General features: G+C 41.3%; 2 protein-coding genes across 2 annotated transcripts; one reads left to right on the forward strand and one right to left on the reverse strand.

The window, feature by feature from the left end:
- Window positions 1–1,049: 1,049 nt before the first annotated feature.
- On the reverse strand, window positions 1,050–16,719 carry LOC141791585 (RING finger protein 145-like). The gene is made up of 12 exons (XM_074672156.1): window positions 16,547–16,719; window positions 11,037–11,288; window positions 7,475–7,583; window positions 7,272–7,363; window positions 6,201–6,436; window positions 5,891–6,066; window positions 5,589–5,729; window positions 5,307–5,489; window positions 5,055–5,202; window positions 4,757–4,879; window positions 4,442–4,675; window positions 1,050–4,304 (listed from the first exon to the last, which is right to left on the reverse strand). The coding sequence occupies exons 2-12, from the start codon at window positions 11,218–11,220 to the stop codon at window positions 3,696–3,698; spliced, it is 2,235 nt and encodes a 744-aa protein (XP_074528257.1). The 5' UTR covers window positions 11,221–11,288; window positions 16,547–16,719; the 3' UTR covers window positions 1,050–3,695.
- A 1,446-nt stretch (window positions 16,720–18,165) lies between these two features.
- Window positions 18,166–22,729, forward strand: ublcp1 (ubiquitin-like domain containing CTD phosphatase 1). The gene is made up of 11 exons (XM_074671475.1): window positions 18,166–18,301; window positions 18,614–18,885; window positions 19,226–19,317; window positions 19,428–19,513; window positions 19,639–19,754; window positions 20,015–20,113; window positions 20,421–20,458; window positions 20,646–20,744; window positions 20,877–20,993; window positions 21,092–21,219; window positions 21,301–22,729. The coding sequence occupies exons 2-11, from the start codon at window positions 18,732–18,734 to the stop codon at window positions 21,326–21,328; spliced, it is 957 nt and encodes a 318-aa protein (XP_074527576.1). The 5' UTR covers window positions 18,166–18,301; window positions 18,614–18,731; the 3' UTR covers window positions 21,329–22,729.
- Window positions 22,730–22,749: the final 20 nt, after the last annotated feature.

Genomic DNA, 22,749 nt, shown 5'->3' on the forward strand with positions numbered 1-22,749 from the left:
CTGTCAATTTGAAATACGGTTAAAGTTTGAGATTATCTTATATCGTTTGTATCATGCAAATAGTTTAGAAACAAAATACACAGATTCTAAATCAGTTGTGTTATCTTGCCAGAAAATCTATTAGCTGCAAAGCTAAGAGAAGTTTGGTGTTGAGTGCATATGTATTGTTTTATATCTCTCAGAAATGCATTGCATTACAAATTCTGCATTCAAATTTCTCTAGCACATAAAGATGTAATTTCTATACACTTTATTGCCAGATAAATAGTTCAGATGTTCAGTTTTTCTGGTGCTTAACTGTCCCCATATAAATGTTTCCCAGGCTGTAGAGTAAGAACTGTACCCGTAACTTGTCTAATGCAGACATACAACAAGCAAACAGATGTGAAATAAACAGCTGACAGGCTTCTCTGACTCTTTAATACTGTGGTGCACATTCAAATTCGGTTTCCAATGATAGTTATCACCTCATTGGGCATGTGACAGTTCTGTGCTCCACAATGAAAACAAAGTTGAAGCTGTTGAAATTTATGTAACCACTTCAAGTGCTTTGTTGTACATCAAAATCTATAAGGAATGGAGCTGATTGTAAAATGTCATTCAAGAATACAGAAAAGTCCTTATGTTCTTCTTCCACAGGAACGTGTGCAAAATACATCAAACTCTACATTTCACCTCTTAAAAGAAAAAAAAAGAAAAAAAATTAACAGTTAAACAGCAATGGCCAGGTTTGATCCTACATCGGTGATGTATTCATTTTCAGCCCTGCAGCCAATGCTCTCAAATAAAAACAAGGAATTCATTCATAGTGATAAAACCTTAAGCATTAGCGGTAGTAATAATACTGTTGAGGGTTAACTAGTGCTTCTCCTGCTCCGTCTGCGCCATGCTGATCCTACTCCTAACAGTAGAGGGCACTGGAGTGATCACACCAGCGTGAGGACGCGTCATACAGTCAGGAGAAGCAATAACACTGGCTGGTCTCAAAGATCAGAAAGCTCTCTTTCCCCAAAGCCTCTCAGACAAAAATTTGTCTTTGTTCCCAAACGTGTAGCGTGACAAAGTCGATTACACAGCAAAGGAGCTTTGGAGAAATCTAGCCCTGAACTTAGTAATATAACAACACTCCTCTGATTTAATATAGATGCCATACAGAGCAACATTTATATACATCACACACAAACAGATTGGGCTGCTTCCTCATACACAAACACGTCAGAGGGTATTTGGTTGCTGACAGCCACAGAACGGCTTTGGAGCGCTGCTAGTAGACATTAGTGCAAACGCAACCAAAAAAAAAAAAAACAAAGAAAGGGGGACCATGTCGAAAACATACAAACACAAATAAAACATTGCAAGGAAAGGTTAGTGCACACTTGGAAAACAAAGAAATGTTATGGTAGCAGTGGCAGCGTGCAAGCTCGACATATAAGCGTGCATCGGAACCATCAGGCATTCACAAAGTTTTAGTCTCTCAATGCAGTCCTCAGAATTTCCCCCCTTTTCTGAGAGCAGGAACCCACTGAGCATGTGCATGTTATATGAAAATAAAAAATTGTCCTATCACACAGCTCAACTTCAGGGTGAAACATATCATTACAGAACAGCTGCAGGAAGAGCAGAATGATGGTTTTGGAAAACATCAGGTTATTTGATTTGATTGGTTGATTCAGAGCTGGATGGAGCGATGGAGGGCAAAGCTTCAGTATGTGTTTGTAAATAAGAGAAGCAGAAAGAAAAGTATGAAGTAAAGCTCATGATAAAAAAGCTACTGCCCCAAGCCAACTCTGAGGATTATCTCACACCCTGCCGGATCTCTCTTTTTACTTGAGTCCTGCTGCACTGTGCTGTTCAATAAAGCAGTAATGTAAAAATGACTTAAAAAATAACGTCTCTTTAACTGTAATACAAAAGTTTGGCGATGAGGACAATAACTTTTTTCTTTGCTGGGACCAGCCAAACAAGTTTGATTCCTGTATTGGAGAAGCATACATCAGAGAAAGCTCGACACATGAAATGAAGTTACATCATTGTTCACACCGTCACATTTAACTTGACCTCACTACAAATCCTCTGCTTAGCACCAGACTTCAAGTCTTACGATGGCCTCAGGACACATTCAGTCTTTGTGTTTCACTTTAATGCGAAACATCACCCAACAACACAAAAACTGAAATCTTGATGAAACTGATGGAGGAATCTGTAATCTTTATGAAACGTTAAGACTTTGTCACTGTTTGAGATGTAACCATATGAAACTCATCTTTCTAAGCTCTCAATGTCTCTGAAGCATTTCTTATCACCATGGCACGTACAGGACTACAGAGAAAATCCAAACACCGTGAAATATTCAGCAATAAGAGTGAAGGTGCGTAAACAAAAGGCAGGATGGAAGAAAATGTTGTGGGGTTGAAACGAGAAGGACAAAAGCATGATTTTAGAGATGTCTCTATAGCTTAAATATCATGTCAAATGTATCCGACAAAAAATAGTTTTACACAAGACTTCACATTTTGTGGACAAGTACCCATTCATTTTGAGATGAGATGAGATGAAAATTTTCCCCTTTTTGTAGCAAGTTTGCGACCCGGCCGAAAGCAGAAAATCAGAGAAAGTAATCTCCACCCCTGTGACATACAAGCTGATGAAAAAATTAAACTATGGTAGTGATGTCTAATAAAATGTTAGTAATGGCTCTGATTAATCTCAATCAGTTTTAAAATACTTTGTTAGCATTCAAAAATTTAAAAGATTGGAAATGTGCCACATTGAAATGAAAGTAGGCTACAGCCTGCTGCAACATAGGCTAAGTCATTCATTTAGGATTTTGGGGTGGCATTTTGATGAGCTGGTTAGCTCTAAAGTGGGGCCCAGGCCACCTCCTGGAGGCAAATTTACCTGAGCCCATCCAGCTCATTGTGCACACTGCTACAAACACAGAGCGGCCAGTAATGCAACGTCAGGGGTGAAAACACAGGACAATACAGAAAACTAAGTTTGCACTTCACACAACTTTTTGCCAGATGTTGCCACCTTTCGTCTGTTTAGTCGACCATCACTACCAATGAATGAAAAACATTAAATGGTTTTACTAGCGCAACAGAAGGCACCTGTTTTTCCTGCAGGCATAGATGTCCATGATCTACTCAAGTGACCATTCGAAACTCAGTCTGCCTCGTTATAACACATAAACTATGTCTCGATAAGCAGTGAACGACTCAGTGGCCCAAGCTCTGGTTTAACTTTTCTGCTCCAAATTTGCTTCTCAGTTCTTCATCATTTCATGTTTTATGGGCTACCTGAAGTAAGCGACGCTCCATGTAAATCTGCATTTAAAGCGGAAAAAGTTGTATGATTTACATGTGTTAAAAAAATAATCTGTCAACGATTAATCATGTTAACATGTTAATGTTGACAGCTCTAATTCAAAATTAAGATAGAAATTCATTCTGATGACGTGTTTCATAAACTGCCAAATAAATGTGATTTTAAAGCTGTTTGATGCATGTCTCTGATTAGATCCTTTTTGAGTGTTTCCCCTTGTAGCATTTTAGTGAAACTTTTCACATAAGGGATAGCCAACTGCTGGACAAGAGGAACTGGCAGATGGAGTGTTCAGATTGTGTTTTTTATGCATGCATGTATGTCCTTGTGTGTTGGAATGGAGCTCAGAAGTTGCACAGAGAAGGAGACTGCTACTCAAAAAGGGGGGAGGGATCTTCAGCCTGTGATGATAGACCGGCAGATGATCCCTCATCGTCCGGTAGGAAGCCTGGGTTTGTTTGAAGGGTGGGCTGAGGGTCAGCAGAGGTCTTCTCTGCATCGACTGAGAGATGTGGGGACAAGTGGTGACAGATAGACGAGTGTGTGTCCAATGTCTCTGAAGAAAGGGAGGAAGACAGGGTGGGATCCTCAGAGTCAGACACAGGAGGGGAAGGGGGAGAAGACGAAGAGGAAGATGATTTTGCTGCAGTGTCGACCTGTTGCTGGGTAGCGTTGGTGACGCTAGAGGAGGAAGAAGAGGAGGTTTCTCCATCCGACATAGCAGGTCCAGGATCTCCCTCCTTCTCCTCCTTCCCTTCATTTGGACAAGCACCCTCATCCTGCTTATTATTAGGTTCTTCCTGCCCTGCAGGGTTCTGATTGGCCGCTGGAGTGTCCTGATTGGAGACAGTGGTGGTTGGTGATTGGCTCTTAAGTTGAGAATGACAGAGGGGGCAGGTCTCCTGGACGTAGAGCCATTTCTTCAGACAGCCAGCGTGGAAGAAATGACTGCAGGGAGTGATCACAGCACTGTTCATGTCCTGGAAGAAAAAAACAAAGAAACACATGGAGGCTGTGGTGTTATTTTCCTTTGACAAATGTTAACACTAGATGCTTGAAATCACTCCTTAGATATGTCTTTTCTGTTTGAACACAACCGCACAAACCCAGCTCCTACCTGGTAGCAGATAGCACAGATGTCGTTGTACTGCTCCAGCTGTGTGTTGCTCGCAGTGGGGAGGCTTTTGATCTTGTTTACAGCATCTCTCCTGAGCAGGAAGCTCTGCCAGCCCAGCTGGGCTCTGAGCCACACATTATAGTACGAATGGACCAGGATGATGGTGCTGCCCATCACACTCCACTCTCCGAACACTGTCTCTGATACACCATAACACACCACACACACTGCAACCTGGCAGGAGAGGAAATCATCAGCAGTGAGGGAGGAAGTGTCGAAGATACAGTACACTGTGTGTGTGTTTGTGAAACTCACCAGGAACTCCAGCAATCTGTACGTCCCGTTGACACAGTAAATAACTTCATCCATGTTTTCAACTGGAGCTTTACGAAACTCCTCCACCATGAAGAGAACATAGATCAGCAGAGTACCGAGGACCTGCAGGGGATCGAGGAGAGTGTGTTAACATTTTGATCAAATTCAATAATTCATCACAAACTGAAGTAGATGTGCTCCAGGATTGTCAGCTGCAGCGGATGCATTTTCAGAGATTTTTTTTTATTTCATTTTTTGTGCATGCTCTACATGTGCCTGCTGTCTGCTTGAATGTTACCTGCAGTGATGTGAGGATTGATGAGGAGATGATGATGAGAAGCCAGAAGTCCATGTGGAAAAACTGACAGATCATGTAGGCCATGTAGGCTGGAAAGATCAGCAGGAACAGACACAAAGACACGGCTCTGAAGTGCTTCCACAAACTCCTACGGGACACGAAGCAGGAATCAAAAAGGGGAGCAGTCGAAAATTCTTGGTGGGATATTATTTTCTAAGACTTTAAGTGGTAAAGAAACATAAAGCTTCTTACTTGTCTCTGGATGCTCCCAAGGCCAGGACTATGGGGTCAGCTATCTCCAGCATGGACTGCAGAATGGAAGCCACAACAATGAAGAGGATGATGGAAAGGAGAAAGGCTCGATGGATGACCTGGAGCTCAATTAGACCAGTCTGGACAGCGAGGATCAGCAGCGTGATGCCTTCAGTCATCCCCCTGCACGTACACACAGAAAAATCACAATCCAAACTTTAAGCCACTTAATAACAGACAGCCTTATCAAACACACAAACACACATGTGCACACATACTGACCTGTGCATTGTGTTGTCGTTCATAAAAGCCCGGTAACCTTGCAGGTAGAACTTGCAGAGGGTGAGAACTCCCAGAGCAATAAAGGAGACGGTGAAAACCAGACCCAGCAGAGAGTACGGTGTACTGCAACATTCTGCAATACTGAGGACAGAGAGGGAGGGCAGAGCACAGCAGGGAGGGGAAGTTAAAAGAAAAGCAAAAGAAACAACTGTTAGGAAATGCAATTTATTTTCAAAGTAATATAATTAAGTGGGATACATAAGACAAAGCCCCTCATGGTCTGACCAGTGCTATGGTCTCACCTGGTCAGGAAGAGGAAAAGAAGCCTCTCCCGTGAGGTAGGCTGATCTCTGGTGCTGAAGTACGAGTAGATTTGCAGAGCAAACAGCAGCAACCAAAAACACATGAAGAGAACTGGGAGGACCAGCTGGTTCCACAGAGACATCCCAAGAGCCAGCAGACCATACACCTCCACCACCTTGAGAAGGAAAGTGAGATGAAGTTGAAAAAGAAAATTGATGAGGTTAATGACCAGAAATCTATGATTGACAAAATTCTGTGATAAAGGCAGAGAAGGTAGAAACATCAAGGCTTCAAAGATTTCTTTTCTACCTGGGCCAGCTCCCTGTAAGCAGTCTTGGCCAGGTTGTAAGGTACCAACAAGTTTGAAGCCAGGAAGTAAATGACCTCCAGGCCAGTGAATATCATGGAGAACTTATTGATGAAGACGATGGTCTCCAGTGGGACAAGACACAGTCTGGCCACCAGAGGGAGGAGATGAGCAGAGAAGAGCCAAATCCGCTTGGTCTGCATCACACAGGAGCACAGCGTACACACCACCAGCTGACCTGAAAAATGATGAGAAATGATGAAGATGAAAGACAACATAAAATGCACATTTATAAAAGATACCAACTGATCTGCAGACTGTAAAAAAGCTGTTTAGCTAATTTATTATTTGAACATGCACATCCAGTTATGAGATCAAATTAAAAATTTGTAAGACAGGTGGTATCTGCAATATTTCAAATTCACATTCAAAAACGCAGAGCTTTGTTTCGAAGAGGCCTCTCTCATATTCCCAAGCTTTCACCTCCCCCTCTCTTCACTGCCATATATCTTTGTCACTGTGTCTGTGATATTTTTGCTTTCTAAGGCTTACACTGAGCAGTGAAATCAGCACAGTCTATTTATAGCACAGGAGACTCCAAATCTACTCTTCTGTAAGATGAAACCAGATGCTATGGACCGTGGAACATCCTGTCCATTTTAACATGAACCCAAAGTCCCAGGTGATGATAAGATTAAAACATAGGACCACACAGAGGCCATGTTATGTTGCCTGCAGAGATGCTTTTCTTCTAAACAGCACTTATAAATTTCAAGCGAACACTGAATTAAACCACAACATCTGCTGATGTTTCTCTACCATCTGCTGCACAGGAAGATCAAGTCTCAGACATGTGTGAGAGCTCCTACTCTGGTTAGAGAGAAGCTCACTCCATACAGAGGGTGGATTCTTGTTAGGCTAAAAATGTTGCACAGCCTGACTGTAATGTCATAGTTCAAGTGATAAGAAGTGTGTCGTTCTCCTATCGAAATTTTCAGACTCTCCAAACCAAGGGTGAAATTTCCTCCATGTAAATCACACGTGTACCTCCATGTACTGATGTATGACCTTACCTATGAGTGCAGTGGTAAATCTGTTCATGGAGAGAGGTTCCAGGTAGACGGCTCCTTCATGACCAGAATCCAGTTCACTGCGGACGTAATCCCTGGCAAAAACAGGTCAAAGTGCTTGATTAACAGAGGGATCTATTCCATGTTGCAAGTGTGTGTGACTTAAATGATACAATAACATGTATTCTTCCACATTAAATGTTTACCTTGAAACTTGGTGGCCAGCAAACAGCAACAAAGCTGTGAGGACGTACAGGTAGAGTTTGACCAGGTGTTGACGAGGCAGAGTCAGGAGCACTAAGCTGAGGATGTAACCTGAGAAGGTAGAGAAAGTAAGGACAAATGACTATACACACGTTAGAGAAGCATCTTTATCATGTCCTGTGTGTTGACTAGGGCTGCAATGACAAATCGATAAAATTGACTAGTAAAAGCGTCAACGTTTTTTCATGATCCATGCACTGTGCTGCGCCGTTACTGTATTTTTCTTCTTCCTTTTTGTCAGATTATTTGGCGGTTGGCAACTAGCTGAAAGTGCCTTACCGCCACCTACTTGGCTGGAGTGTAGATTACCTGGGCTGTGGGGCTGTATGTAAACAGAGCAGCCTCGGCCCTATTCTACGAAGCAAGTTCAGCCTAGCGAGATAGCCCTGGAGCTACCTAACTGAACTGAGCGCGGTAGCCGGCGGTCTCGCTACACGGTTTAACGACGCTAGTTATCAACCTCATAAGTGGATCCAGCTAGGCAATGAGCGCGTGCACACATATAAGGCGGAGCCCGCTGCATCTGACCAATCGCGAACATGGAGCAGTCTGGAGCGTCAGAGCAGGCCGGAGAGAGAAGGAGCGCATACTTCACACAGGAGGAGCAGGAGGTGATCATGAGGAAGTATGACGAGGTGAAACATGTAATTAATGTTAAAAGCAACACCGTCGCCGCTGCTAAAGCACGGAAGGAGTTCTGGCAGAAAATTACTGACAGTCTAAATGCGTAAGTGTAGTGCAAAAAAAAATCTTTTGTGCCATTATCATCCTGAAATAGCACTCTTCACCATGCACTTTTACTGTAACATGCACCATACCTAATTTATTTCTTAGATGAATTTATTCATTTGTTCATTCCTATCGTGTTTACATTTTTTGTGTGATATGTAGCCCACATGAGCCCTACATGAATTCCTGTCAAAATTTTAATACGGGCAATAAAATATTGTCATGGAACAGAAGTGTTGGCATTGAAGATCTTATTACGGCAATGAGAGTTCTTCATTCCTTTATCTACCTGTAGAAAGTGTCATGTACTAACAACCCCTCCCTGGAAAACCGGTAACTTTCATAAAGGTGGTCATCCGAAAAAGAGAGTGGGTCGGGCTCCGATGTCCACGGGATCCTCTAAGAACGGACAAGCCATTTTTTCGTGAGGGCTCATTGGTCAGTGGGTGGGGTTTTTATAATCCGCGAGTTCAATCTGGAACCTAACCTGCCCCGGAGCAGGTTAGCCGTTCAGCGTATGTTGCCATGGAGACTCGCCTCGCTGAGGAGTGATCCCGTGTCGTAGAACAGGGAATTCGGAACCTATCCTCAAAGCTACCTCGCTAGGCAGTAATCCTGCTTCGTAGAACAGGGCCCAGGTGAAGCCAAACCAGCAGGTGAGGGAAACAAGTAAACACGTAAATAATGGCAGAGCCGGGGAAAGACTTTGGTACACAAAATGCCACAGTTTGGGAGTATTTCACGCCAAGCAAAAGCACACAGCGTGTTAATTGCAACATTTGCAAAAATGACCTTGCATGGCACTGCAGCACGACTGCAATGATTCAGCACTTAAAACACAAACGTGTTGGGCTCATTGATGATGAGCCGGGAGCTCTACAGCAAGTGAGAAGCTACAAAATCCCACACACACTCCTTTCATATTTTGTGATATGCATGGTATGTCTTTTAGGACTTGTTTTGTCTTTTTAGTCACCCTGTTTGAAATCCACGAGGAGTTCATTAAACCAATGTTAGCATTGGCTGCGACAGATAGTGGTAGGGCAGAGAGGGTGTACTGTTTGACCTGCAGGTGAAAAGATTGAGGAAATATTTTTATTTATTTGCCTTTTTGGCCCACTAAGTTCAAAAGCTGATGACATAACAATATATGTTGATTCTTTAAGCGACAATACATTTGTTTCATTCATCTTCTTTTTTTCCCCGATTCATTGATTAATTGTAAATATTACTGTCAGAGTAATCGATTACTAAAATACTTGTTAGTTGCAGCCCTAGTGTTGACCAAACTCTCTTTTCATTTATGCAAGCAATCTGCTCAATGTGTATTTGTGTGTTTGTGTGTGTGGCAGATGTTTCTTATGTAATAGCGTGGAGCTGTTTTTGACAGTCAATCAGTCACTGCTGCAACAAGGCTAACTGAGCAACAAGCTGTAACCCAAAACTAGGTCTAAAAACATTATCTTTGGTGCACAGCAAGAGTTATTATGACTTAGAGCTTTTCCTCAGTTAATTGTTTTTTTTTTCCATTTGTCCACCCACAGCAGCCATCAGCACATACCAGGCCCGTTGGCTCATTAACCGACTGCAGCCAAGTCTGACAGCACACAGACACACAACACTGCCTCTGTAAAAACACCCGACGGGTTCTCGTCCTCATGATTGGCTCTGGAGTGGACTGACTTAAGGATCTTTTGCTCCAGGATGGAAGTCAACTTCAAAGCCAAATGTTTACATTTTGTTCATGTGCTTTGTTTAAAGGGTGTGGTTCACATGAGGACAGCAGCTTAGAAACATCAACAGCACACTTGCAAACTTATTTTCTCATTAACATTTCAGTTGAAAGAAATACAGGAGCCCTTCGTAAGAATCCCCATTTTACCTAACTGAGAGGATTTTGTTGGGTTTATCACTTCACTTTGGTGAGCCCTTAGTGAATGTCTGCTCGCAGGCTAACCCTGACAAATCATGCCTGTTTCACTGTAACAGAGGGGACGGTGTATTGACCTGGCAGGAGAAAATAAGCAAAAGTATGGGATCAAAATACTGGACAAGAGTTTTGTACCAAAAGGGAAGCTTTTGTTTTTTATTTGTCCTGCTCTGTTTGACACAGCCACCAAACATCAGGCTCTGGTTTTCACATTAAATCTATCTGGCAGAGCTTACTTTCACTGCTGGGACATAAAAAACAAAGCCAGGGAAGCAAAACTTGTTTATGGCAGCATCCCTCTTTTCATTTTACCATCCGGTAGAGCAGTTTTGATCAAACAATACTCATCTCCGTGCCACACAACACCCCCCACCCAACTGTCCTGAAATCACAACAAAGCCTCATGGCTCACTGGCTGCAACCTTATGTGGGCATTTTGAGGCTTGCACAGTTGGGTGCTTAGGAACAACATTCCTGCATGGCAAAGGCGCAAGAGAACCATGCAAATCTGACTTAAAGAGGCCAAATCCTGACTGTTGGACCTTGACCTACTGACAGCATAACAGAAGCCAAGTTTCGTCAAACATCAACTCATTCAAACACTTGTATGAAACCTGCTGCAGGTCTAAATAAACCAACCATAACACTGACATGCCACCATCTACAGTCAAATGACCAAAAGTGTTGAACCCTGCGTTTTGCAGACTGTGCAGAGCATTTATATAATCTGTTTGTTTTACACTAATCCTCCGGGGTGTGTTAATACATGGGGAATGTATTTGTGCTGGAACAAGCAGTGTGTGTTTGTGTTTGTGAGCATTTGTCTGTGTGATACCAGCACTGACCCACGTAGTGCAGATAGAGAGCCAGGTATTTGTACTGAAACAGGGGATTGTTGGAGAGGCTGGAGCGCTGGATCTTCTGGAAGAAGGAGCTGACGTCCCAGCGGTACAGGACATCGAGCAGCATGATGCTGGGAACACGCAGACCCACATTGAGCACCGCCTCCAAACGGTCCTTCACTGCCATGGCCTCAGCTTAGCGTCTGATCGGCAGGCAGAACTGACCACTAAGACGGAATGTAAACAGTGGGCGTCCTGCAGAGGAAAGAGATAAGACACAGAAATGACATTTGAATAGGCAGCAGTGAAGATGAGCAGCAGGTTTGAATGAATGAGGGGTGATAAATGAGGACAAATAATACAGATGCATAGAAATAAACCTCCAAACAACAGCATTTGGCAGGTGGGTGGTGTTAAAATTCATTTTTGATAAAAATAACTGCTCAACATTTAATGAGATTATCCACAGCTAATGCTGGGGTTAAAAACAGGGTCTGCATGCTGCATCACAAAAATAAACCCAACTTTTTTAATGACAGTGAGTCCAAACATTTAATAAAGTCATCACAAATAAATAACAGTTTACATGACAGCAGACTTCAGACTGTGGTTTGTACTGTCATTTCCTCCTCAAACGAGACTTATTGCTCTGTGTTTCCATCGTGTGTGTTTGTTGCATTGTAGTGTAGCAGCCCTGTTTATCGTGGTCATCTACTTCCTTTTCCAGGTGGAATTTATTTGACCTAACTGAGGCATACCGAGATCTGCTAAGCCCTGCTGAATCCATTTGAGTCAAATAGCAGTCGCATAGTTTATGTGTGTCAAACAAGCTTAGCACAGTTCTGGTCTGACTAAGCTGTTTACATGCATTTTAATAGTCCCATTTCATGCTGACAGAGCTCATAGTCCGACTTCTCAAGCTGCATGTAAATGTACTGACTGATACACTCTCACTAATATACACGAGTTTGTACCAAAGCAATGTAATAATACAGCCTGGGAGTACATTGAGAAAGGCTATAAGACTCAAACTTGTTCAACAGACACATAACTAGGCAACACTTACTCTTTTCTAGAATAAACCCAAAGAATGAATCTACTGTGTTTATTTAGACATGAAAAAGCCCGCTGCAGCTGAAATCTGACATTTGATTTGTGAGAGAGCTGCTGACATAAGTTACAACAAACTCACAAAGTGGTTTCTTACTGATTCGTTGGTTCTTGTGTGCTTATGGAGGGTGGATCAGTCGGCAGAGTCAAACATGACGACTGCCAAACACATGAAGCTCAGTTTATTTGTTGACTGTGTCACCTCCCCTCATGTATTAGTGCCTGCCAGAGTCATGTTCCTCTCTGCTGCTCATTTAGGGATGTTAGACACACAACCCTGGTAAAACAGATAGTCTGGAGCAGGATGAAAGGCCCCACTGCAATAACACAAGTCAGATTTCAAACAGAAAAGAGCTTCACACAAAGGCTCAAGAAGCAGAAACGTGACAACCTTCCTCTACTCCTACAGCTGATCCAGACTCCTTTGAGGAATAAAAACAGTTTGTATTAACAAAGAAACTCACATGAGTGCTGCAACCTGAAAATGTTACATCATGCTTATCATGATGCTCTGTTTTACAGACCGAGTGTCATTCTCAAGTTTTAGAATCAAAGTGAACCAAAGCAAAACACATTTTGGAGCTATTGTAAATCGTCCAACCAAAAGCTCAGCAGTCAGTGATATTGAAATTCTGTACAAGAAGCATCAATTGGGTTTCCATAGAGACATATAAACAACATCCCTCCTGCTGCTTTACCAACACAGAACGGCTGAGAAAATGCTGACTTCATTAAACTGAGGCAAAAATCTTGTAAATGCTTTGCTGCTGTTAAACTGTCCAGCTCAATGATTTGCTACACTGCGCTGCTTCTACAGCTCAAAATGAGGGGAACACATCGGCAGCGGGGGGTACATAACTTACATTTAAATACAGAGGTACATTCTTGAGTGTTAGTTTGGAGGGGGGCATATGATTTTTTTCTGCTATATTTAAAAGACAAATCTTGACTCCACTACCTTCAATACTTGTATCTTTTGATTTCTTCCTAAAGTTTGATACGAAAAAGCAGTACATTGGTTTGTGCAGAGCTGCTGTACCTCTATATTGCATGGTTTAGAGTACAATTTGTGTCTTCAAGACACGTTCTCAATTCACACTGTGTCAAATCTGTTTGCATGGCTGTGCACAGGACAGACAACCAAGGAAGCCGTGTGTGTAGGCCTGTCACGATAATCAATAAATCGATTAACCGAACGTCCTCGGTAAGTTTGCCAGCGTCGATAAACTGACACGTGCATGCTAGGGCTGCACGATTATCCCAATCCCAATCGCAATCGCAATGTCAGCACATGCAATTACGTAATCGCAAAGGAGGTTATCGCAATCGCAATCGCAATGTCAGCACATGCAATTCAGATTTTTCTCCATGATAACCAAGCAAGTCTGTAGACTCATCATGACACAACTTTTTTTATTAAATCGCGAGCACAATCGCAATCGCAATATTGTCCACCTAATCGCAAATCGCACCTTTTCCCCAAATTGTGCAGCACTAGTGCATGCATGTTTGTTTTCCTCCTCTCTTTTGACCAAAGAGGCTGAATGAGAAGATGGCTCACTACGTCAATCTTTCCTAACATCAGGGTGCATAGGTTCTATAGCGGATTTAGAGCGGAGTGAGCATCTGTCCAAAATGCGATCTTTGGCATCTTTTGCGACGGGGCTGCTCGCGTGTACACACGGAGAGAGCTGAAGCGAGTGTCCTGAGGGGTAAGGAGGAAACACACGCTAATATGAGTGATGTCACGAAAGACACGGTTCTTAAGCCGCCTGCCACAGTCCCAGTGTGGGAATATTTCGTTTTTTATCAGAATGAACAAAGTGTGAGCTCATGAACACCAACGAACTGATATGTCGCATTTGTTTGAAAATAGTGGCGACGAAGAAGAGGGAGGTGCCGCGGAGCCTTGTTCTTTGACAATCCGCTCTCACTGAGCCTTTTGGTCGGCAAAGTAAATAGAAATAAAAGCACCAAATGGTGGGCGCCCAAAGACAGCTACATCGCCAAAAAAATGCAGCCCTTCAATACGGTTGAAAGCCAGAAATGTTAAAAATGTTTGATAGACAGTACGGATTGACTGGGAAAAAGGACATGTTACAAACAATTCAGGAACTGTATAAACTCCCTTTTATTTAGACTATAGTTTTTATTGTTGATTTTTTGGGGGGAAGTTTCGTTTTTTCTATAGAGACAGGGTCTATGTTTTATTGTTTTTGATTAGTATTAATTATTTTCATTGACATGTATTTTTTTCTAAAAGAGAGTCCATTTCATTTTCATTGTATTTTTTTTTCTCTTTCTTATTTGTTAAATTTATTATATTTTTTGTTTAATTTATTTTATTTAAAAGATCCTGACCTTTTAATTACAGTTAAATACTCTAAAGAAATTAAAGTTTCTTGCTTTTGATATGGTGTACTCACTTTATTATCCCATTTATCATAATTACATCAATGAAAAAATGGAAAAAAAAAAAAATCAAAATAATATTGACAATAATATCGTTTATCGGCAATTATTTTGGAAAATTATCATCTAGCAAAATTTGTTATTGTGACAGGCCTACGTGTGTGTGTGTGTGTGTGTGTGTGTGTGTGTGTGTGTATCACTTGTGCACCAGTGTTCTGTCTTTTAATCAAAGTATGCGAGATGACCACTTTTGGTTTTGAACTGTTCAGCTGCTAAAAGCTAAAATACTCTTGTTACTGAGACAACGAAGGTGCATGCTAACTTAAGCATACTTGTGCAGGCACAGTGTATCACAGTAACAGAGCAGTTCAACATTAGATGGCCGGCTGATGCACAAGTTATCCACACACTGAGGTGGCTTCTCTGGCCCTCTTTTCTCTTCAGACATAGATTCATAGTTAATAATGCTCCTCTGTCTTTTCTTCTAAATCTGCGCACCACATACACATATTACCAGATTTGCAGGTCCAAAATACCGGTCTCATTAACAGGAGCAACCAAAAAAATATGATGACTAAGGAGAATATGAGCCAGGCTTCACACAGTGAGAAACCTGATTCCAGCAAAATCTGATTTATCCTGATTACAGAAAAAATGCCACAAAAAAAAAAAACATAAAACATATACACACGTTATATTTGCCTCTATTTTTGTTAAATAGTTCATTGTGATGGGCTACATGGTGGTGCCACAGCAGTAGCAAGGGGGTTCCCCGTTCTAACCTGGGCCTTTCAGTGGCGATTTTAATGTCATATTTATGTATTTACGTTGAAACTCAAACTCAAAGAAATAGTGCGCAGTGTAATCCCAATATAACGTGAGCCTAGAAAGTGTTTAAGAGACTCCCGAGGTGACTGACAGCAAAAATCCTGGGCAGATAAATTCAATTACTTTTATTTTTCTAACAGTGGTTGATGCTCAGTTAAGTTAATATAGTGGCTGAATGATAATATATCAGACTGAATCAGGTGCCACCTGATCAATACCTCTTGTTCCTTTGGAACAAAGTTTAATCCTGCCACCTCAAGATTACGGTATGGCATTTAAAAACCAAGTGCCCATATTATCTACATTGCAAGCAACTATTTTAAAGCTGTCAACAAATGTGAAGCCGAGGACAGAACCCTGATATCTTACATAACTCTAAATTCACCACGACGATCACTGGCCAGAAAGAGATCACCTCGCAGAATCCTGTCTTATATAACACGTCAGTCTACCACTGTATTTTTATCACTCGTAATCCATTAACAGGAGGCTACAAAGCATAGTGTCAAAAGGTTTCTTCCAATTAGTGTATTTAAACAGCTACCCACTTTAAGTAAAACACCGGCCATACAAACATTATGGATGAGTGAGTGCTGCATTGATTGTGGTACGCCATGAACTCTAGTAACCCCTCCGTCTCGACGGAAGGAAAAATATGTTAGCCACGCCGAAAAGAGTGCAATACTTTTCCAACAACACTGTTGTGTATATCGTAGTGTAGCACAGGAAAGACTTACAAAGTGAACTGTTTGGTTGCCCCGAGTATCATTTGTGATGCATCTGTAGCAGCGTACGTGCTGTGTGATGATGAAGAGCTGCATCGAGCACGGAGCAGGCACAGAGCCAACAATTCATGCTAACATAGTCAGCTAGCATCCCAGTCAGTAAGCTGCTGCCAACTACCCAGCTAACATCAACACAATAATGAATAAAGACACACTAGACACGACAGCTTGATTCAGAAGCCTGCTTCAAAATCCGACGTCCCTACACTTTCACAAAAAGGCAGACAGCGTGAGCCTGAACCATTTTATGAGTAGCACAAACTGTCTCCCCTTCCCACTAAGTCCCACTGTAACGTTAGCCTAGCTACCTAGCAGACTACCAGACATCCCGAGCTAGCTATGGCGCCCGGCCAATACAAAAGGAAAAATGAAACTTACGATTGAAGAACAAGGCTCGCAATATGTAAAATGGTTTCAGGATGCTTTTCGGGTCGGATATCGACCATTTTAACTCGGCACCACCCGAGTTAACGGTCCTCTCAAAGCGCCTCGCACTCAAAGGATGCGGCCGATCCGCTCATCTCACCTAGCAGCCATTACCCTGAAGTACCAAGGAGGATGTATTGGGCATGCGCAATATCGCCTGCCCCATTAAATCTCTCTCGGCCTCGAGTTCATGATGAATTTTCTTTTAACCTTCTACCTCTTGAGATATTAATCTCCACACTATGCCAGGGGCGTTGTTTTTCGGCAAATAGATTCTGAAAGTTTAAGATTTGTGTTGTGGTCCTAGTAAAATTTACGACATGTAGGAAACATAATATAACATAGGAAAGTTATATCATACAACCCCAGTCCCCCCAAAACATGATGTGAAATGAACACTGACAACCAACCAGGTAATCCTTTGTCTTAGGAGCATTGACGTTGACGTACCCTATTCCACAGGACACCTTTCCAATTGGCCTCGAGCCCATTAGCATGGGACAGTTTTTCCTTAGCATTAGTAGATGCAGTGACACGGTTTGTTTTGTGCTTTTTTTATTTCTTTCTTCTTTTGAAAAACAACTGTTTTATTTGTTTATTTATTCATTTATCTATGTTAATTGATTTTGATTCTGTGGAGATTTCTGGGCCGTGTCTGTTTTTAATGCAGTGTCACCTGAAGGCCCGAAGATCACTGATCTAGTATTGCTTTTGGTTTTCTCCCTTTTGTGAAGAAAGCTGATTTTCTATATCTGTTAATTATAACACTAAGTCAATGAAATCCCAACATTCCCTGCCAAATAACAGGAACATTATTCTGAAATTGTCATACCAACTGGTGAACCTATCTCCATCTGCACTTCTGAGACACTCAAATGCCCTGCTTATATCCAGCCTGTAACTAACCTGTTGCAAGTTTCAGGTTGTTCAGAGACATTCAAAGGTTGCCTCCTTAGCTTAAAGAACGTTTTATTGTTTTGTTTCTAGGTGTTAGTGGCATCACATTTAAAACATGTATGCTGTAAATCTAAAAAAGAATACCATTTTCCACTTTCAGTGCTTATTACGTAGTCTGCACTTTTTCCAATCACATTTAAGGTTTGAATGGTTCCAGCATTTTTGGAGGATCTACCTGTTTTATTTACTGACTGTGGAAAAACGTTTCTGTTTTTTTTCTTGTAAATACAGAAGACATAAATACAGGGGCCCATAAATAGGTATTAGCTTGTATAGGTGGGTGCAAGTATACACAGATACGCAAAACTCCGAAACTTTTATTTTTGGGGGATCTCAATGACATGAACAAAGAGATGTATTGCCCAGCTCTGTGTCATAGGATCCAGATTCATACCGCAAGTGCAAACACGAAATTATACTGTTATAAGAGATGTATACGCATTGTGTTTTTTTATTTGGATTTTGTATTACTGAGTCTTCCACTGTCAAGTTACTTTTTAAGGGGCATTTACGGGTGAAGTTGATGCACCTTTTATGATGCGATTATCTGTCAATCTACTGATATATTGTCACTATGGTAACAAAGCTTTTGTACTACGTCACTACCGGTGGGATTTGGGACGCCAGGAAGCGAGAGTGCACCTCGCGCTGAATTAAACCGAACAGCGAACTTCATTCATTTATTCATTCAGGTTCTCGGCTAAATTTGAAAGTATCTGCAAAGCATTACGTGTTATTTTGCTCTTCCAGGTAACCTTACTTTAACCGTGTAGCATTGTTAGCTAATGAGAGCGATTTATCCGGTTAACTCGCTTGTTTACATTGTTGCTAGCCAATGTTAGCCATCTCATGCTAAAAATATCAACATCATTGAGAGTCACTTTCAACTCTGATTCGGTGACATTTAGGAGTTGTGTCTTATATCACCCTGCAATAACAGTACGCGTAATAACCCTGTTAGCCTGTTTTGCTCACCGTTTTTACTATTGACTCCTGTGGGTCTTGCTACATACTACATCCTAACACCTCCCCCGTTGTTATATCCATTCTCTTCTCTTCTAGGTGAACGTGTGCATGTTTCACTTTAGCTAGTCTCATTTGCTTGAGTGTGTGCACTTGTGTCTGCAAGTGCAGCCGCAGCTGAGTGTGTGTGTATGTGTGTGAGCAGCCCGTGTGTGCCATGTCAGTATCAGTAATCATAAAGTGGGGAGGTCAGGAGTACTCCATCAGTTCTCTGTCTGAGGAGGACACAGTGATGGACCTGAAGCAGTCCATTAAAACCTTGACTGGAGTTCTACCAGAGAGACAGAAACTCCTGGGACTCAAGGTCAAAGGTGAGAGGCATCTTTTGGGTTATTATAATGTGGTATCCAAAGCAGGTGTAAGATATTAGAACTTAATTTTCCTTTGCCCATCAAGATATTTTTGTATGATACTTGTCAAGCTGTCTATATCTGGCAGTTGTTAGATTAGATTAGATTAGATAGGAACTTTATTAATCCTTTGGGAGGGTTCCCTCAGGGAAATTCATTGTCTGTCCACTATATCTATTCATCAGCTTTTTAGTGCCACCCCTGCTGTTTTTTCTACATCAAATAATGTTTGAACATGTTCTCTATCTAAAATTCTCTTTCTTCTCCTTCACTTTAAACTATCTTTCATTCCTCTCTCCAGGTAAACCAGCAGAGGATGAGGTGAAACTTGGCTCTTTGAAGCTGAAGCCAAACACTAAGATCATGATGATGGGCACCAGAGAGGAGAGTCTTGTAAGTAGCTGAGTTATGAAACTATTATACAAATACAAGAAAGAGTATGTAAATCACTGTAAAGTACTAAGGTTGTCATGTTGACTGTGCACATGATTTGTTTTGTAAAGGAAGATGTTTTAGCTCCTCCCCCAGAGAACGATGATGTGGTTAATGATTTTGACATCGAGGAAGAGGTTATAGAAGTGGAGAACAGGTGTGTGCCTCTAATTTTTATGGACTTTTGAAGGACCGAAGCCTTGGAGAAGTTTGTGAGATAGCATCACAATCTATATCCTTAAGGTATACATCTGAGAAACAAGTACTTCTTTATGTCTGCAGAGAGGAAAACTTGGCTAAAATTGCTCGCAGAGTGAAAGACTACAAAGTGGAGGAGCTGAACCCTCCGAGGGAAGGAAAGAGGCTTCTAGTTCTGGATGTGGACTACACACTGTTTGGTAAGTTGCAAATACACAAACACTTGTCACTTCACTCATGACTTCCCAGTTTGTCAAATCTAACATGACAGGCCTGTAGTTTATACCGTATTTACTGAATTACAGTTTTCCATACACATGCAATCTGAAAGACCTTTATACAGTTAATAGTTTCACATGCATGCAAATCTCTAACAATAATTCAGCTGCTGGTGTAATCTAGGACAAAGAGTAGTGCATGTAGTGCCAGCAGTGAATGTTGGTGTGCTTTGTGTGTTCAGATCATAAGTCATGTGCAGAAACAGGCCAGGAGCTGATGAGACCATACCTTCACGAGTTTCTGACATCAGCCTACGAGGACTATGACATTGTCATCTGGTGTATGTATAATTTCTCTTCTTCTTAAATATACATATTTATGTTAATGAGCATGAGGATGTAGTTGTTGAAATTTGACGGGGGCATTATTCTTGTAAATGCAGAAACTATACAGCCTTTTTCTCAGTTGGAAAGCTTAAAATATGTCTTAACCCCTGATTGCCAACATTACAATAATATATTTTTTCTGTTTTACATAATGTGTTTTTTTGCCATTTGCTGCTCTTCATTTCCTCTGTTAGCTGGTAGAAATAAAAGAATCCACTACCTGTAAAATACACATCAAACTAATGTGCTTTTTCTTATCAGCTGCTACAAGTATGAAGTGGATTGATGCTAAAATGAAAGTAAGTACTTTTCATGTTGTGTTTTTATGTGCTAGTCTTTAAGAATCTTAAAATCACCTGTTATCAGCAGACTGAGGCGATGCTGCACTGTTCCATTTTTTTCCATAAGGTGGCAGTATTTGTCAATTTAAACTACAGGATTTGGATTCTGAGGTTACTACCACTGAGTGTATTTTTCTGTCTGTAGGAGCTGGGAGTGACAGACAACCCTCATTACAAGATAACGTTCATGCTGGACAGTGCAGCAATGATCACAGTACACACCCCTAAGAGGGGAGTTGTGGAGGTGAGTACAAACATGGATGGGTGAATGAAACTTGGGTGTTTAAATGTTGCAGTTACATGATGCCTTTCACATTTGATATGCCATAAGAAGATAACAGTCCTGCATTTTGTTTGGCAATATTCACACATCCAGGTGAAGCCTCTGGGTGTGATATGGGGGAAGTATGGAGAATTTTATAACAGGAAGAACACCATCATGTTTGACGACATTGGTCGAAACTTCCTCATGAACCCACAGAATGGACTAAAGGTTGGCGGCCAGCATCCTCATTATGACATTGACCGCTTCCTCATCATTGTTAGCACTGTGCATTTATCTGAGCATTTGTGTGTGGCTCTCTGTGTCAGATCCGACCCTTCATGAAGGCCCACATGAACAGGGAGAAGGACCGGGAGCTGTATAAGCTGGCTCAGTACCTCAAAGAAATCGCCAAGCTTGAGGACTTCAGCGGTCTCAACCACAAACACTGGGAGAGGTATGCCAAAATTTATGATTTACCTGAGAGGGAAAACTATCTGTGTATGTATATTTATGTGTTGTGTTGTTTTGTGTATAGGTACCTTTCTAAGAGGCAGCACCATTGAAGACAAACCACATCCTCTGCAAAGACTTGAAGCCCCCTTCCACTGTCAAGTCCTCATACACATATACACCAATTATTTGCTACTACCAGACCCTTCTTCAATCCTCTCAACAGATCCTACATTTACAAACACTGCAAGCTCAGGACTGTGATGGGCTTCCCAATTTATATAATTGCATGTCTTTTGACATTTTTCCAAACGTTATTTGCATTTTTTATAATAAGACTACCGTCAGTCGGTGTGGTCCTTGTTGAATCCACCTGTATGAGATGAGATTGTCTGAAGGTTTGAGGTTGCATGCCCCAAGCCTGGGGGACATCAGTCAGATCAAGTCCACAGTTTAATAACCCTAATCTTGTCTTCAAAGCTTTTCAACCTGCTTGGTCTTCCACATGGGTTGGGGTCACATTGTTTTGTGTTTGTCACTGAGAAGTTTAGATAATTTGCTATGACTGTCAAACATCTCAGCAAAACCAAGTCATTTGAAATCAAAAGTCATGTCTGCATATACAGACAGTAAGTAGTGTCCTGTCCTCTTTGTGAGATGTTGAGATGTCTCCTTTTGTTTGTTCTGGAGAAGTGAGAACAATGGAAAAATGCATATTTGAACATCTTTATCTATTAACACATATTTTTAAAATATCCAAATTAACTAGTTAAATAAAAATATTGCCCAAAATCAAAGATTAAAAGATAAAAGAACTGCTACATTCAGCTTCAACTATCTCACTTGCAATAATTTTTAAACCACTGTGACACACAAAGTCATGTTGATTGCAACTGCTTGTAAAGAAAATGTCTCATGTTATGACTTGAACACAGATGGTTTAAGGGTTAGAGAACATCATTCATGGATTTGTGTTCATGCATACTGTAGAGGCTTATAGGTGAGCCACTGTCAATGCGGGAACAGGAAAACCTGTTTCTTTTTCTGTTCATTTGTACTGTTACATCCCCGTTCTGTTGCATTGCTGAACATGTACTGTCAGATTTAGTTGTTAATTGAGAAGACAGTTGCGTTATTTTTAGGTCTTATTAAAAAGTTTTGGTGTCAGAAATGATAAAGAACGGAGTGCAGATGAGGGATTATGCAAAAAAAACTGAACAAAAAAAATTGGTTTTTCCATTCTTTGTAGATTCGTTAATAAGATTCATATCTCTACTCTGTCAGTGTTATTTTAAGTTATGGATAAAGAAGTGGAAATGCTGCTGGGTTGTTACACCTGAAACTCTTGGAAAAATCAGGGATGGGATTTTCCAGACTTTGTCAGGTTTACAGTTCTCTACGACACTGAACTCCTTGAATTTCTTTGGATGATCACTTGAGATCTGCTTTTTAGTGTTTTCCTCATCACATCCCTGACATCTTGGCTGTAAATATGACAATAAACCTTTTTTTGTACCTAGATAGTGTGTTTTTT

This window comes from Halichoeres trimaculatus, unplaced genomic scaffold (genome assembly GCF_033239565.1).
Source record: "Halichoeres trimaculatus isolate MK-OKI-2021-1 unplaced genomic scaffold, fHalTri1.1 fHalTri1_scaffold_6, whole genome shotgun sequence".
Lineage (NCBI taxonomy): Eukaryota > Metazoa > Chordata > Actinopteri > Labriformes > Labridae > Halichoeres > Halichoeres trimaculatus.

Excerpts from the sequence above, each read along its gene's own strand:
- LOC141791585 (XM_074672156.1), bottom strand. The coding sequence starts at position 11,220 with ATGGCAGTGAAGGACCGTTTGGAGGCGGTGCTCAATGTGGGTCTGCGT. Across the intron at positions 6,067-6,200 it reads CTTACAGGGAGCTGGCCCAG|GTGGTGGAGGTGTATGGTCT; the intron begins GTAGAAAAGAAA and ends TTCCTTCTCAAG. Across the intron at positions 4,880-5,054 it reads CAATCCTCACATCACTGCAG|GTCCTCGGTACTCTGCTGAT; the intron begins GTAACATTCAAG and ends GATCCCCTGCAG.
- ublcp1 (XM_074671475.1), top strand. The coding sequence starts at position 18,732 with ATGTCAGTATCAGTAATCATAAAGTGGGGAGGTCAGGAGTACTCCATC. Across the intron at positions 20,114-20,420 it reads CTATGACATTGTCATCTGGT|CTGCTACAAGTATGAAGTGG; the intron begins GTATGTATAATT and ends TTTTCTTATCAG. Across the intron at positions 20,994-21,091 it reads ACCCACAGAATGGACTAAAG|ATCCGACCCTTCATGAAGGC; the intron begins GTTGGCGGCCAG and ends TCTCTGTGTCAG.